The sequence below is a fragment of the Anabrus simplex genome, chromosome 1 (assembly GCF_040414725.1).
Source record: "Anabrus simplex isolate iqAnaSimp1 chromosome 1, ASM4041472v1, whole genome shotgun sequence".
Taxonomy (NCBI): domain Eukaryota; kingdom Metazoa; phylum Arthropoda; class Insecta; order Orthoptera; family Tettigoniidae; genus Anabrus; species Anabrus simplex.
In genome coordinates this window covers 1,657,503,147-1,657,520,242 of record NC_090265.1, presented here as the reverse complement: position 1 = coordinate 1,657,520,242, position 17,096 = coordinate 1,657,503,147, and the positions used below count along the sequence as shown (strand labels likewise).

The 17,096-nt window shown below is 43.4% G+C and overlaps 1 protein-coding gene and 1 pseudogene across 1 annotated transcript; one reads left to right on the top strand and one right to left on the bottom strand.

Annotated features, from left to right (window-relative positions):
• Positions 1-1,974: 1,974 nt before the first annotated feature.
• Positions 1,975-15,008, bottom strand: LOC137498612 (trypsin-7-like). Its single transcript, XM_068226472.1, has 4 exons — positions 14,832-15,008; positions 11,574-11,662; positions 11,346-11,484; positions 1,975-2,379 (listed from the first exon to the last, which is right to left on the bottom strand). Exons 1-4 carry the CDS (start codon positions 15,006-15,008, stop codon positions 1,975-1,977), a joined length of 810 nt encoding a protein of 269 aa, XP_068082573.1.
• Positions 5,610-10,374, top strand: LOC136858864 (uncharacterized; annotated as a pseudogene).
• Positions 15,009-17,096: the final 2,088 nt, after the last annotated feature.

The window sequence follows — 17,096 nt, the reverse complement described above, 5'->3', positions numbered from 1 at the left end:
TCCAATAACATGTGAATTAACGGACTCGTTCTTCCGCATCCAGCTACCGCAACTCGTGAATGGTATTTGTCTTGTACTGCCACAGTTTCTCTACCTTGGTCGCTCTTTGGCGTATGAAATAAGAATATCCCACATCATGAGACAAGCAATGTGTCGATTTCTTAATAGACCGAAGCAAACGAGGCCGAACATCATCTACCCAGTCTACCAAACCACTTTCCTGACTCGCTTAACAAAGAATCAATTGTTTCCTACTTTCTCTCTGTTGCCAGAATCGTGTCTCTCTTAGTTCTAAGTCATTGACAATGTAGGCATTGAAGCTGTGAGTTAGGAACACTTTCAAAATTATCTCAGTGAGATGAATAAATCAATGGATACATGTAGCTCCAGAGCGGTACAGGATGCTCAATCCAAATCATGCGCCAGGAGGCTCTGATTTACTTCAACGGATTTAACCGCCACTGAATCTATTTCGTACAACACATGGCCGATGTGAATACTCTCAACAAGTGAGGCTTCTGGAGAACAACTGACCGTGATTATGCAACTTCACAGCAGACTGTGGAACACATCTTCCCAAAATATCCACTGGAATCATCCCAAATACCCCAGACAGACCTTATAAATTGCCTTTAATCATTAATCCAGTGGTTGAATGAATTTAATGTCAAAGTCTAAAGTAGTTTTTTTTCTAGGGGCTTTACGTCGCACCGACACAGATAGGTCTTCTGGCGACGATGGGATAGGTTAGGCCTAGGAGTTCGAAGGAATCGGTCGTGGCCTTAATTAAGGTACAGCCCCAGCATTTGCCTGGTGTGAAAATGGAAAACCACGGAAAACCATCTTCAGGGCTGCCGACAGTGGGATTCGAACCTCCTATCTCCCGGATGCAAGCTCACAGTAACAGTCATTCTTATGGTGAGTGTGTCAACACCTCACTGCAGTATATAATTTATATATTGTGACGCGCAAGGCATTCGCTTTCTCCATTTTGTTGTAAATCATAGGGAGGAACAGCCGTGCCTGCACTGGATTGGGAGTGACGTCACAGAGTTGGGGCCTCGCTACTCGCCAAACTGCGAATCTATCGGAAGAGAGCCGGGTGTGATGTTGCCACTTCCTACATGGGCCAAGGCGATGAATATTGATTTTTCGCTACCACTATCGAAACTGGCTTTCAACTTTCATCGACTTGTTCCACAACGGGCGACTTGCACCCACTCTACAGTGTGATGGCAGTAGTGCCAGACCTGTAGCTTTTTTTTACGGAATGATATGACCTAGGCCACCATAGATGTATGGTAGATCAATCGACTCAAATTCGGAAGGTTGTGGGATCGGATCTTACTGGTGTCAGGTGGCAAATTTTTATGTACTTAATATCTCTTCGACACATATTATATGTACGTAACACGAACTAATAGGTTGAAAGTCAGTTTCAATTACATTGCGGTCGTAAAAGTTCAATAGGCCTATTCACTTCCTCTCTTTCTTTCTTTTTCTTTATTTATTTATTTATTTATTTATTTATTTATTTATTTATTTATTTATTTATTTACTTATTTTATCTATAGCACTAATATTAAAAGAAGCGTTCATACAGCTAGTTCAGGAGAGAGAGTGAAAAGTCTGCCAATTGCAAGCAACTTAAAGTGGAAAGCATACTCGTATCAATGGTGACCGATGTTTCCATGGCAACCATATCTCTACTCCCTTCTATGCTGCGAAAGCTGTCAAAAAGCTTCTTTTAATGTTAGGACTATACATATGTTTGTCATTATATAATTATAGCTTACTGATATTTTCCTACTTGTTCCTGCTTAAAATAGTATTGCATAGTATTGGCTCTCACATGAATGATTCAGTTGTCATTGTAAATCAATGTCCAACTGTGTGATATGGTTAAAGCGTTTCATATGAGCGGTTGTGAGTAGGTAACTTAAGAGAAATCATTTATTTCCATTAGTAACAAATCTATATTCCAGTCTTTTCAGTGACCCAGCTCCTGAGGTTAGCGACATCTGTGGCGAGTCCAGGGTACTGAGGGCGACCACAACCCAAACCCGATGAAACGAGTCCCACGAGTTCGCCGTTGGCGACGTAAGGGCCACCAGAGTCTCCTTGACAGGCGTCCTTGCCTCCTGTTGAAAGACCGGCGCACAACATGCTGTCGGCGACTCCTCCATACTGCTTGTAGGCTTCGTTGCATTGATCGTGATCGACCACTGGTACCTGAACCTGCTTTAGCTGCGGAGTAGAGACACCTCCCTCAGAGGTAGCACCCCAGCCGGTGATGGTGACAAGCATACCTGCAGCGGGACTTAGAGTTGCGAGAGGAATGGCGGCAATTCCATCACCAAACCTGAATTTGGTAGCAACCTGAAAAAGTTAAACGAGGGATGTGCAGATTATTATTAAACTCAACACCAATTTTCAATTTTTATTCATACTTTACCATAGCCATTTACCACTCTGATTTGCAGTGCATTTAGATTTATTATTACGTTTCTTACGTCACTGTATTATAATTAAGCCACGCCTTGCTGGCTATAATTGGTATCTATATCGTCCGACACCAAGGTTAGCTGATTCAAGTCCCGTTGGTCGAGAAAAGTGTTATCATCATCAGAATGTTGGTCGGCAGGGTAAGAGAGGTGGTCATAAAGGCTAACATTTCTAATCACTAGATTGCGTGCCACAATCCTGGATTCAATTTCAAACCTCTCCGCAGTGTTACGCTGTCGATGGTGATTCGTCCGTCGGATGGGGACGTATAGCCTTGAAGAGACCCCTTGGCGCTATTCGACAGGAGTTGACTATGTGCCGGCCGATGACCTTCGATGTTGGGCCCCTTACAGCAACAAGCAAGCAAGACTATGTGCCGGCGCCGGGTTTCACCCTCTCTCTTCCTACCATTATATCAGGTCATTAATTTCATCTCATTAACTCCTTTGATGAGGTTGGCTTCTGGAAGGGCATCCGGTCGTAGAAACTCGCTACGGAGTTTCATCCCACTTACTATACCCGATCGTATTGAGAAACGGGACAAGTATTGTTTATGCATACATACATTATTGTGATCTTCTTCTTCTCCTTTCGCTACCGCTTTTCCCACACCTGTGTGACACATGTGGCTTTGGCCCTCTTTTACGCCTGGATGCCCTTCCAGACGCCAACTCTATATGGAGGAATGTAAACACTATTGCGTGTTTCTGTGGTGGTTGGTAGTGCAGTGTGTTGTATGAATATGAAGGGAAAAGTGTTGGAAAACACACAAACCCCCCAGTCCCCGGGCCAGAAGAATTAATCAGAGGCCGAGAATCGATCCCGGGACCCTCTGAACCGAAGGCCAATTCAGCCAATGAGTAGACACATACATTATTGTGATACTATTTTGTAAATATATTGTTGTTGTTTGCGTCATCAGACCATAGACAGATTTGATGCAGCGCTCCAAATCACGCTATCCTATGCTAAAATTTTGATTTTTACATAACTACTATATCCTAGATATCTAATCTGTTTGTCACATTCGTAAATTGGCCTACCCCTGCTGTTATTACCACCTACACTTCCCACAAGAACTAACTGAACAAATCCTGGGTGTCTTAAGATGTGTCCTATCATTCTAACACTTTTTCTGGTCAAATTTCGCCAAATCGTTCTCATCTCACCAACTTGGCTCATTAGCACTTCATTCGGGATGTGGTCTCCCAGTTAACCGTACTTGGATTTTCCAGCCACCTACACTATGTTGTCCGGACCGCGTTTCATGTTTTATATTAAGGGCCTTTCAGTACTGTGGTACATTGTATAGCATTATAGCTTAGCCTTTTCCCCCATTTCCTGGTTTCGGAAATTTGTACGGAACTATACCAGACTTTCGACCGGATGCCCTTCCTGACGTCAGCACTAGGTTGAGATATGTATTCACTATTGTGTGCTTCTGTGGTGATTTTCTCGTGGGCTGTGTTGTATATAAATGCAATTTTGTATTACCACGAATGCTAACACCCAGTCCCTTAGCTAGACGAATTAACCAGAAAAATTTGAAATCACCGACCTTGATTGGAATCGAACCCGAGGCCCTCTGATCGAAATACTCCTACACTGACAATTCAGCCAAGGAGCCGGATTGGTAGACATACAGTACTGTACTGTATTTCACTGTAAGACAATCCCCCTCCCCCACTCACTCTCCCACATGGCGCAAGACCTACAAAGCGACCGCTGATCAGCCAGAAGACCTGCAGATTATGAGGTGTCGTGTGGTCAGCATGACGAATCCTCTCGGCCGTTATTCTTGGCTTTCTAGGCCGGAGCCGCCATCTTACCGTCAGATAGCTCCTCAATTGTAATCACGTGGGCTGAGTGGACCGCGAACCAGCCCTCAGATCCAGGTAAAAATCCCTGACTTGCCGGGAATCGAACCCGGGGCCTCCGTGTAAGAGGCAGGCACGCTACCCCTACACCAGGGGGCCGGCGCTGCAAGATAAGTTATGGCTTATTTGTATGTATGCCTATTCTGTTGTACCATTTCCTGATACGGGGTCGGGAATAAGGTGAGATATTATACGGCATATTTTTATGGCTGGATGCCCTTCCTGACGCTAACTTCTGTTGAGGAGATAGTGAATGTGAGAAAGTAAATGGGTAAGGAAGTGGGAGGAATCGGCTGTGGTCTGTGAATAGAGACTGCCCAGACATTTGCCTGGAAGTATAAATGGGAAAGCATAGAAAACCATTCTCTCTCGAGTGCAGAGCTTGTCTACAAAACGTAGTGCGCTGAGATGCGTGACCACTCCGCTCGGTTGAATTTATTATTATTATTATTATTATTATTATTATTATTATTATTATTATTATTATTATTATTATTATTATTATTATTATTATTATTATTATTTACAACTCTGTGATGTAGTATTAATTGTGACTGGATACCTGTCATCCCCGGAAGCCAGGGATTTGATTTCCGTCTCTGCCGGTAAATTTGCACAGTGTTGCGAATATTGGAACGGGGTCCACTCAGCCTCGGGAGGTCAACTGAGTAGAGGTAGAGGGGATTCGATTCGCACCTCAGCTATTCTAGAAGTGGTCTTATGTGATTAACAACTTCTTCCCCAGACAAATGCCTGTATGGTACAGGGCCCATTCAACATAGCACATGAGGTCACCTGGCTGAGGTACTGGTCCTCGTCCCCAGATATATCCCCGATCAAATGTCTCACGCTCCAGCACATTGCCCTTCAGGCATAGAGGTGAGATCATTCGCTGAGTCCGGGGGAAATACCAACCCTGGAGGGTAAATGGATTCAATAATAATTAGAATAAATAAAAATGTTGCAAGTGTATTCTCTTCCGTACAGGCGAGTTCCTAGCGGGCTACTGACTCCCCGTGCCTCCATGCTCTCCTCTTGCTATGATTATCATTCAAGATACCGACCGTAGACGAGATGTCTCTTTAGGGACACTCGATAGATATGAACAGACATGACTCGTAGTGAAACAGGTAGGCAGAGAGGCACCGAAAGGGAGTCACACTATGCAGGGATCTCCAGATTAAGGCCGGCCGCAAAATGAGACGCAGGTCCGTGAGGTGACGCAGGATGACTCGGTGAGTTTCTGGGAACCACAGAACTGACTGGACACGCGCATGTTACGGCGGAGGGTGACGTGACGCAGTTGCTGCCCGTGGTGACCGTGCGGACCGCTGTTTCTCTTCCGCAGTTTCCTGCAAGACGCACGCTGATTTTGGTTGTTCATATTGTGTTTTGTAGTTCGAAATGGAAAAGAAAATTAATTGAAGCCGTGCGTGTTCGCGAAGTTCTGTATGATACAAGCCACGAAGATTACTTGAAAACGAAGCTGAATGCAGAGAAGTGGGAGGAAGTGGCCTACGAAACGGCCATACAAAGTGATAAGTAGCATTTTAATTCTTTGTTAACCGGTGGTGCTGATTCTTGTTGCAAGAGAAAGTGCAACTAGGCAACCATTCTCTATATAACACTAATCAGAATGAAAATATGGAAGGGATCCAACACTACGAAGAATGAAGGTATTGGGCAAAGGAAGACGAGGGCCACGAAGGGGGTGAAAATGAAAGATTCCCTAGACCTCGAATGCTATAATATCGTCGGGGTCAGAAAAGAAGAAGAGTTGACCAAGGGAGATCAGATAGGATAGATAAAAGTGAGGAGCCGGACACAATTAAGTGGAGGCATTACCAGGACTGAGCTAAGGGCCCCATGGTTTCTAATCCACGCTCCCAAGTTCAGGGGTCCTGGGGCCCCCTCTAGTCGCCTTTTACAACAGGCAGGGAATATCGGGGGTGTTATTCCACCACTCCCACTCACAGGGGGACTCTTTGTTAACCTTTCATCTGGTTGTTATTAAAACTCCCGTTGCTAAACCACTTTTACTGACTCAGGAATTCTTTTTTGAAAAATCATACTAAATGTATTTTTTGTCCAAACCACCATAAAGTATATATTATGTTTTGAGCAAGAAATAATGTACAATATAAAGCAACATAATGCCAATTTATTGCAGTTAAATGTTTTATCTTTCGATGAATGCAAAAATAATTATTTTGAAATGAGAAATTCCAAAAATAAACTCAAGTGACAAATAAAAATCAATTTTAATGGCTAAACTGAGATATACAACTTGAAAACAACTTATTTCCATACAAAAAAGTGAGTTTTAGTAAGAAAAATAAGTAACAAATAATGTGACGAAGTTATGACGAGGAGATATGAGAGAAGGAGGTAATTATGAGTCTTTTTTTACATGTTGCTGTACGTCGCACCGACACAGATATGTCATACGGCGACGATGAGATAGCAAAGGGATAGGAGAGGGAAGGAAGCGGCCGTGGCCTTATTTAATGTACAGCCCCAGCATTTGCCTGGTGTGAAAATGGGAAACGACAGAAAACTATTTTCAGGGGTGCCGATAGTGGGGTTCGAACGCACTATTTCCCGAATGTCCGACTCGTTGGCTGAACGGTCAGCGTACTGGCTTTCGGTTCAGAGGGTCCCGGGTTCGATTCCCGGCCGGGTCGGGGATTTTAACCTTAATTGGTTAATTCCAATAGCACGGGGGCTGGGTGTATGTGTTGTCTTCATCATCATTTCATCCTCATCACAATGCGCAGGTCGCCTACGGGAGTCAAATAGAAAGACCTGCACCTGGCGAGCCGAACCCAACCTGGGATATCCCGGCACTAAAAGCCATACGACATTTCATCTCCCGAATGCAGGCTACCAGTAACGTGATCCAAACCACGCGGTCACTTGCCCGGTAAATTGTTATTATTATTATTATTATTATTATTATTATTATTATTATTATTAATTTATTTTACATAGCGTCGCTCAGGCTATGGGGCCTGCAGTTATGACAAACCATATCATACATACTAAATTGTACTTCCTCAGTGTCTTAATATATTTAATTCTATGTCCATGTAAGTAAATTAAACTAGCTTAAACTGTAGCTAAAGACATAATTTTAAGCGAAAGAATCACTCTGGATAAACGCTGTAACACTACCACGAGTTAACCCGAGAAGTGCAGGCATTGACTTAATCAGTTATAACATCATCCATCCTTCAATGACACGTTCATATCAAGTATGAAACTGAAGGAATTTTTTTTTTTGTTGCTATGGGCTTTACGTCGCACCGACACAGATAGGTCTTATGGCGACGATGGGATAGGAAAGGCCTAGGAGTTGGAAGGAAGCGGCCGTGGCCTTAATTAAGGTACAGCCCCAGCATTTGCCTGGTGTGAAAATGGGAAACCACGGAAAACCATTTTCAGGGCTGCCGACAGTGGGATTCGAACCTACTATCTCCCGGATGCAAGCTCACAGCCGCGCGCCTCTACCGCACGGCCAACTCGCCCGGTTGAAGGAAAAATTAAGTCTTGCATAACTTATTCTTCACTAACCGTAAATGGCTCATTTAAGCACAGGGAACGCAAAAAGCCAGCTGTTCTTCCCAACAACCCTTGCAGTCTCAGTTGTAGTGAAGAATTTCAAAAACATTCAAGGATTGCCGATTTAAAAACAGAATGTTCCTACTGAAGCCGCTATCCTTTATTTCCACAAGAATCGCATTACTTGGGGATAAACTTCTACAGAGTTCTCAATGTAACTGTACGCAAATTCTTAATTCTTCAGTATTTACCTTCTGAAACACTTTTCCTCCGCAAACGAACCATTCCTGTAGAGTTGAAGTATGTAGTCAAGTTCTGTCGAGTTGTAAAAGCTCTCTGCGAACTTCGGGTTACATTTGTTTGTAACAATGGTCCCATTTGATATTTTTTCTTAATTTGCTTTACGTCGCACCGACACAGATAGGTCTTATGGCGACGATGGGATAGGAAAGGGCTGTGGCCGTGGCCTTAATTAAAGTACAGCCCCAGCATTTGCCTGGTGAGAAAATGGGAAACCAAGGAAAACCATCTTCAGGGCTGCCGACAGTGGGGTTTGAACCCACTATCTCCCGGATGAAAGCTCACAGCTGCGCGCTCCTAACCGCACGGCCAATTCGCCCGGTCATTTGATCATTTGGCATATCCTCTATAGTGTCGTTTGCACATATTTTAGCAGCATACCTCCTTAAATAGTTGTGCAACATAGAAGCTGCCTTCACAACATTGACAACACTATCTACTTTAATTTTAAATGGTGCTCTAAAAACTCGAAAACGTGAAGCAAGTATACCAAAACTGCATTCTACCGTTTAACGTGCTTTTGTCAGTCTACAGTTGAACACTTTGTTTTCGTAATTGTCAGTAACGCTTCGTTTCGGATAAGGTCATGTCAAATTCTCCGATAAAGGATATCTACAAACACGAAAGGCATCGGATCCTGTACTGGATGTAGTACTTCAGGTGAGGAAGATGTAAAGTGTGTCTTATCATATATTTTTGCCACAACGCTTGTGTTAAAAATGCTTTCATCACTGAAACTCCCTTGTGACCCTACATCAACAGTAATGAATTTATAGTTTGATTCTACGGTAGTCATTAGCACAATGGAAAAAGTGTGTTTATAATTGAAATAAGAGGATCCACTTTTCCCAGGTTTTCTTATCACATGTTTCCCATCAATGGCGCCAGTGCAATGCGGGAATTGTCATCTTTGTTCGAAACCAGACACGATTGATTCCCCCTGTTCTTTTGTGAGTCCTAGCAAAAATAATGTTTGCATTACTTTCCATATAGCTTGAGATATTTCCAGCACTATGTTAGAGACCGTTCGTTCCCCCATTCTGTAGCTGTAGGCAATAGTTCTGCATGTGTTTCCTGTCGCTAAATAGAGCCTACCTAAAACATATAAGAAAAAATTAAATAGCAGGGAATCATTGTTTTATGGCTGTATTTGTTCATGTATTTACTTAAAAAGTAAATATTTTTACATATCTAAATATTCTTTTGGCACCATTGTTGCAGTTGCTGAAGCGAAGGCGATGTGGGAGAACTGAAACATTCGCTGAGATATGCTTACAGAAGATAGCACAAATACACGAAAAGTGGAGCACCGGCTGAATCTGTTAAACAGTGGAAATTTCAAAAACAGATGGGATTTCTACAACCATATATGGCCAATACAACACGAGAAGGGAAACTAAACGAATACATTGACGATAGTGAAATCTCGTCACAATTTTGTGACATCGATAGTCCAAATGATGTAGTCGAAGAGCGTGAGGAGTCATTGAACATGCAGCAGGGAATCAGAAGTAATTGAGACGAAGTTCAATCAGAGGCAGTTCGTGATATTTCACCTCCGACATCTGCTAAGAAAATTAAGAAAGACACTGTCACTAGCTTACTCAAACGAAGCATGGAACAACATGAAGAATAAAGAGAATCGAGATCGGAAGAAAGGATAAGTATGTTGGTACAAACAAGTGCGCAAGTGATCCTCTCTACCACTTCTTCATGTCTATGTAAGAGGTGACCAAAAATATGCCTCCGTCATCTCACTTTGTCGTCAGAAACAATATTTTCCATGTGGTGACGGAAATGAAGGCCACGTTGCTGAACATTCCCGCGGGAACTCCTCAGTATAACAAAATTCAGCGGCCATCATATGACGAGGTGCCCCCGTAGAGTAATCGAACACACAGTCCATCCTACACCAGCTTATCTACTCCAGCCCATTCTTCATATTACGACAGCCCATTACCAAACCAACGGAACTCTGTGTTCGAACAAAACACTTCAACTACGGCTTTAAGTCGGATTGATTTGCTCACGTTTATTAATCATTTTCCTGAAAATTGAATTTCTGTAAGTAAAAGTTTCACTATTTACATTTGATGTACAGAGGTTATTTGTGTGCTATTTAAGAACATCTTTGCCGTATGAACATCATTCTGTTTATTAAATAAAGGTTTTTATATAAAAGCTACCTTTTTTACTTTCCGACGATAATGAAGGTACATTAACGCCAGGTCGTAATATAGGTTACTTAGAGTAATCGACTATAGGTAAAACAGGTAACGTATAATGGCTTACCTTAAAAATACAGCTAGTTTCTCCTCAGTCCCAATGGGCTTGTAGCGTTGCATCCCTCTCTGTCACTTCCATTCTTTCTCGGTCACTTATTTTAACTGATCACGGTTCAACCTAAAATAATTCGTAAATTTTTCATCATCAAATTCCTTAGTTAAAGCGAATTCCAAATACCTTAGTCTTGTTTCATGCAAGCTCTTCTACCTGTTTTTTTGTTTCATACCGTTTCGGACACAATCTCGGTATCGGAATCCGATCCTGAATTAAAATCTATTAACATAGCAGTAGTATTTGCCATCTCAGCCATCTCTTCCATGGTATACTGCATGCTGAAACTACATTCCAACTTGCGACGATTGTCCCCGTGACTCACTCTGCCTGATGAATTCGACGTGAGTCACTCTCCGTAACCTCACGAACATGCGCTTCATTTTGCGGCCAGCCTTTAATAGACTGCCCGCAATCCATTGCTAGACTCACCGGAAAGCCGTAACTAGAGATGTGCGTGACATGACTCCATCGACTCCGAACACCGCGGAGCTTCGCGACTCTGACCAGGGTACGTGTTAGCCGAGTGATAAAGTCAACGGCTTCTCATTAAGCGACAGCTGTTCGATTCCCGAATGCCAGCCCACAGATACATACCCAAACCGCGTAACTAACTCACTCGATGTGAGATGAATATTCAGCATACCACTACCCGCTGTCAGGTCCAGGCTTGGAGTCCTATCAAAGATATTTGCATAAAGATTGTTTTCGGAAAGTGAATTGGACTCTTTCTTTCACGACCTATTGATTTATGAGTGAGCCTACCCTCAGAACACAGATGTCGTTGTCGTTGGTGTACCAGTCGTATTGCTCGTTGATGATGATTTTTGCCACCTCGTACACCTCACCACCCTCTTCTATAATGCTGCTGCCGGCTCGGAGGCTCACTTTATCTTCATACACTCTGTCAATAAGGAAACATGAACATGAGACCTGATCTTCATTTAAGTACTTCAGTATGAGGGTAGATAATGAAGCAGATAATATCATTACCCGTCAGAACAATGAGCTGCGGTTATAGCCCAGTCTTCGCTGATGATGGAGGCTCCACATACGTGGTAGTCGAAGTACTGGTACGACAGCTGTGGGAAGAAAACATTTATGAAAATGATGTATTTATTCTAATAGAATATCAATTCGAATTTGCGGGATGCCATTATTCACAGGAAACCACATCAACATTTGCTAGCCGTGACTTTACAAGTCAGAGAATATGCAAGCGAGTGGTCAGAATTTCCAATTTGCAGTGCCGTCAGCGAGTTTGATCTTTGAACTACGTCAGTGGTCAACAAATTGGCGGGTGGAGGCGACATCTAACAACGAATATGAACTTCATTTCATTTTTGAACATTGATTGATATCGTCAGATTTCCAGTACAGTAAGCCAGGGATGAAGAGCTTCCATTTCTATTCAAATCCAATATTGGGAACTTATTGGCCAAGGTTCGATGCCATCTCGTTCCAAGCCACGCAAACGCCGCACTAGGTTCCCCACCTTATTTTTCAATATAGGTGATGTAGGAGTTGTACAATATCGGTGGTGAGGCCAAAGTGTAGTCAAGAGCTAATGCGACTAGCTATCACACGGGGAAAGTACTCCGATCGTTGATTAAATTAATATCTTCGTTAGCATAGTGACGCTCTTTTCGACCCGCCCATTTTGCTTGTGGTTTCATTGCTAGCGTACTGACGCCTACCTTGCCGTCTACGACGCACTTTGAGTAATAGTGAATTACAATAAGCTTTATAATCTTAATTGAAGTATAAAATGCACAGGTCTGAATTGCCGATCTGTTACGTAGTAATTTGTGCAGTGATCTAGGAATAATCAGTCTCAAAACAAGTTATCAAATTGACACTAACTGTATTTCCGCCATTTTGGTGGGCGGACCGATATAAATTTTATCTTCCGTCTCTGTTCTCTGAACAGGATGACGCTTTTCCTAGCGTCATCAAGCCACAAATTGCTTGAGACTCGGCACAATGTTGCGCAATCGGAAGCATAAAGAAAACTGGAACACATCTTGAATCTCTTGTTCATTTGCATATACGGTTACTATATACATTGCCTTACCTAGAATTACACAAGTGCTGACCAGAAAGGCTGGCTATTAGATTCTGCCAGCATGAGTTCGGAGTCTAAGTGCTGTCATATGTCTTTGACCACAGCAATTACCACAGTCCCGTGACACTTAAAACAGTCGACTAGGTTTATCTAAAATTCTTGTGAATAAATAGGAAACACCATAATTTGAAACCTTTAGAACTTGCAAGACACTTCCAGACAAAACTTCCAAAGCATATGAGTAAACCTATTGGCTTTTTTAAGCGTCTCGGGTAAATGTCAAAACCATACTAAATCATGCTACAGTATCTAAGAACACACTTAGAGCTCACTGGAGGTTTTTTTATTTAACTTTCAACAGAGGTGACTGCTGTCTTGCGTCTTCGAATCTTGGAGTAGGATAGTACTGTTTAGGGTTTCATCGTTTTCACAGCACAAGATTGGCTCTTCATGGAGCTACCTTTGTACTCCCCCAGTTGACTGTCCAGTAGATTATCTGCCTTTGTTAATACAGCCCTAGACTGGACCGTGTATGTTAGTGGGACGAGAGAGATCCATCGGTAGTTGTTGGCGTCGTAATGTTCTCCTTTCTTGTGACAGGAGTGAGTCAAATATTAGGTCTATTCAGATGACAACTTCTCCGTTTCCCCGATGTTCTGAAGAATATCCGTGATCTGGTCCACAACCTCGTTATCAGCACCTTTCCAGCGTTCGGATACAATGGAGTCCTTTCTCGCTGCCTTATTGTTCTTAAGTACATTACGATTTTAATACCTTCTTGCACTGAAGGTAGTAGTGAGGCAGGGTTAGTGTCATTTGCCTCTAATCAATATCTTCACTGGTTGGATCATAATTGAGTAGGTCCTCACTGTAATCTGGTAGGAGGTCACAGTTGCTCGTATTGTTTCAAACCAGCTTGACCTGTGAGTCTCTGAACTGAAGGCTTGGTGGCGTGTATTTAGTGAGATTCTGCATGAACGGTCTGTAAACGCTCTGAAGTTATTTTTGTGAAGGTCTCTTCGGTCTGTGTCAGTGGTTGTATGTGAATGTTCGTTTGATTCCTCGGGTTACCTTGACAGTGTGCTTCTTCTGTTCCAAGGGAGGTACATCTCAGTAAATGCTGTTTGTCTTCGGGCAATTGCGCAGTCACATTCGTCAGTCCACCACACGTATTTCCTTCCGGCTGAGTTCATTAGGAGTCTTGAATAGGGCCTCATTCTATTGACACCTCTTATTCAGTTCGGTGTTGTTCAATCGCTAACCTCTTGTGTCGAATCTGATTATCCTGGGTGCTCTATACCGGCTAGTATTTTTGGACTGGAATGTCAATTTGATCCTTGAGAGGTAGAGATCCGAATCACGGTCTGTGCCTCTCAGTACCTTTCCCGATTTTATTTACATCTGGGACTTTCCTGGAGATAGCCACATGGTCTATCTTGAACTCACACAGATTAATACTATGAGAGATACATGTCTTCATGAACAAGCCGAAAGTCCTCCCAAGTTCCATCAATTCTTCTTTGTGGTTAGTTCGCATGTGCGCTGGATTGTTGACCCCCCCCCCTTATGTTCCCCCATTTTATCTCTCTTCCCAACTGCTGGACTTTGAATTCACATAGCAGTATGGTGATATATCACTCCGGAATTTTTCAGAAATCCTCAAGTACCTCTCAGAAATGTGTCCTTTTATTTCGAGTTCCGCCTGTTGTTCTGATTGTTTGGGGCGTAAAAACTGACTGAAGTGTAGCCCATGATAAAACAGAGAGAGGATCGATACTCTACTATTGGCCAAAGCCTGGGCCGAATGTCGAGTGCCTTGTGGAGGACTATAAATCCCTTACCTAAGTGTGGTTATGTTCTGCATTATCCGCTGGAAAAGGTTTTCTTTAAGAATTCTGTAATCTTGTGACTCGAAGGCGTGATAATTCGTCAACTTGGTTTTCTGTAATGCTGTCTGGAATATACCATGCTATATCAGTGCTTTTTTCCTACTCCTATAATGTCCTTCATGGGCTGTATGCAGATGGACTTGGCTGTTGCCTTTTAACAAACTATGAAATAATACATGTCCCAATCTATTAAGCTTGGTTTTACTGAAATGCATGTAATGTATAGCGTAACGAATGATCGATTAGGCTATGTAAACAAGAAATTCTTTCTCAGTAAAACATGACAAAATTACTCACCTGGTAGGGGAAATCCTTGATGTCGGCATCAGTGCCGCCTACGATACGGCTCCCACCTCGATGATGGAACCTTCTCAGTGCTCGTGGAGCTGCATCTGTAGAACGATACAAACAGCATTTAATTAAAATGTTCACCTTATATAATACTAATACAACTATATATTCTCGCACGGGCATTTTTTAAACGAAAGTCGCAAGGAAACAACTGTCCACCGAACATATTAAGTCTAGATATCTCAGCAAAGTACTCTACCTTACTGTTATAGGAATGACCATTCGGTGTTGTAGAATGCGGCCTGAACCTTTAGTACAGGACCTCTCAAACGCCGAAAATATCACGCGTGCAAACTGAGGCTCAGAGGTCCTGTGCACAGTGCATCGGTCGCACACGGCTCGGCTCACACCAGCGCGTACTCTAGGGTCGAGTCGGCTAAGCTCGGCTAAACTCGGCTCGGATTTGGAGCGCTACGGAGCAAGTGAAGAAGAAGGAGATAGGCGGAGCGAGCGAGACAGGCATGGGGAAAGAGAGAGAGAGAGAGACAGCGCTATTGCTCCTAATCGAGTAGTGGGGGTCTGCACTCTGGTCAACCAAGCGAAGTCGTCTTTTGTACCGTGCACCGCGCAATGCACTGGTGCATGCACCCTGAGAGGCTCTGCTTTAGTACGTCAACTAGAAGACACCTGCTTTGCTACGCTCACTCTAACTTCTTAGTTACGCTTGTCTGTGGTCTGAAAAATAATACACTACTACTAAAATGATTTCATTCCGTACCTTGACGGGGCACGACGGACCTCCTAGAGGACGAAATGAGAGGCTATAAAAGGAATTGCACCAGCATTCGCCGTAGTGAGGAGAATGAAAAACCATTCTCAGGACTGTCGAATGTGGAACCAGCCCATCGCCTCCTGAAAGCAGAGTTTTAAAGCCACGGTAAGGCCGTGGCCGCTAGGAACCTAAGCTACTCCACTCCGTCAGTTTATTACTACCACTAATAACAATAATTCAAATACCACTACAAAAGTTACCATTCCTCCCCTGGGCAATTGATAAGGCAGATCATGAGAGACTACTGGTAAAAATGAGTGCATTTAGACTAGACAAACGAGTGACTGAATGGGTGGCATTGTTTCTAGAAAATAGAACTCAGAGAATTAGAATAGGTGAAGCTTTATCTGTCCCTGTAATAATTTCAGGGAGAATTCTTCAAAGCAGTATTATTGGACCTGTATGTTTTCTTGTATACGTCTATGATATGTGTAAAGAAGTGGAAACAGAGATACGGTTTTTTCAGATGATGTTATTCTGTATACAGTGTGCCCATTGCATTCTCTGGCCTGTTATAAAATGGCGTCCAGTTGATGTATAGCCCACACAAGTCAGAATTATGTATAGTTAACTATGATTTAAAAGTTTACAGGAGGCCAAGTTCGAAAAGAGAGAGCACAATTCCGAAGGCTGTTAGTACAGAACATTAAAATATCTAGTGGACTGTATAAAAAGAAACAAGATAATATTATTATACACTGACTGACAGAGCAAATGCAACACCAAGAAGGAGTGGTCAGAACTTTATGCCAATTGCAGGGTAGACTGACGTCACTGAGGTAGGCTCATGATGTGAAATGCGCCGCTGTGCTGCGCACGTAGCGAACGATAAATGGGACACGGCGTTGGCGAATGGCCCACTTCGTACCGTGATTTCTCAGCCGACAGTCATTGTAGAACGTGTTGTCGTGTGCCACAGGACACGTGTATAGCTAAGAATGCCAGGCCACCGTCAACGGAGGCATTTCCAGCAGACAGACGACTTTGCGAGGGGTATGGCGATCGGGCTGAGAAGGGCAGGTTGGTCGCTTCGTCAAATCGCAGCCGATACCCATAGGGATGTGTCCACGGTGCAGCGCCTGTGGCGAACATGGTTGGCGCAGGGACATGTGGCACGTGCGAGGGGTCCAGGCGCAGCCCGAGTGACGTCAGCACGCGAGGATCGGCGCATCCGCCGCCAAGCGGTGGCAGCCCCGCACGCCACGTCAACCGCCATTCTTCAGCATGTGCAAGACACCCTGGCTGTTCCAATATCGACCAGAACAATTTCCCGTCGATTGGTTGAAGGAGGCCTGCACTCCCGGCGTCCGCTCAGAAGACTACCATTGACTCCACAGCATAGACGTGCACGCCTGGCATGGTGCCGGGCTAGAGCGACTTGGATGAGGGAATGGCGGAACGTCGTGTTCTCCGATGAGTCACGCTTCTGTTCTGTCAGT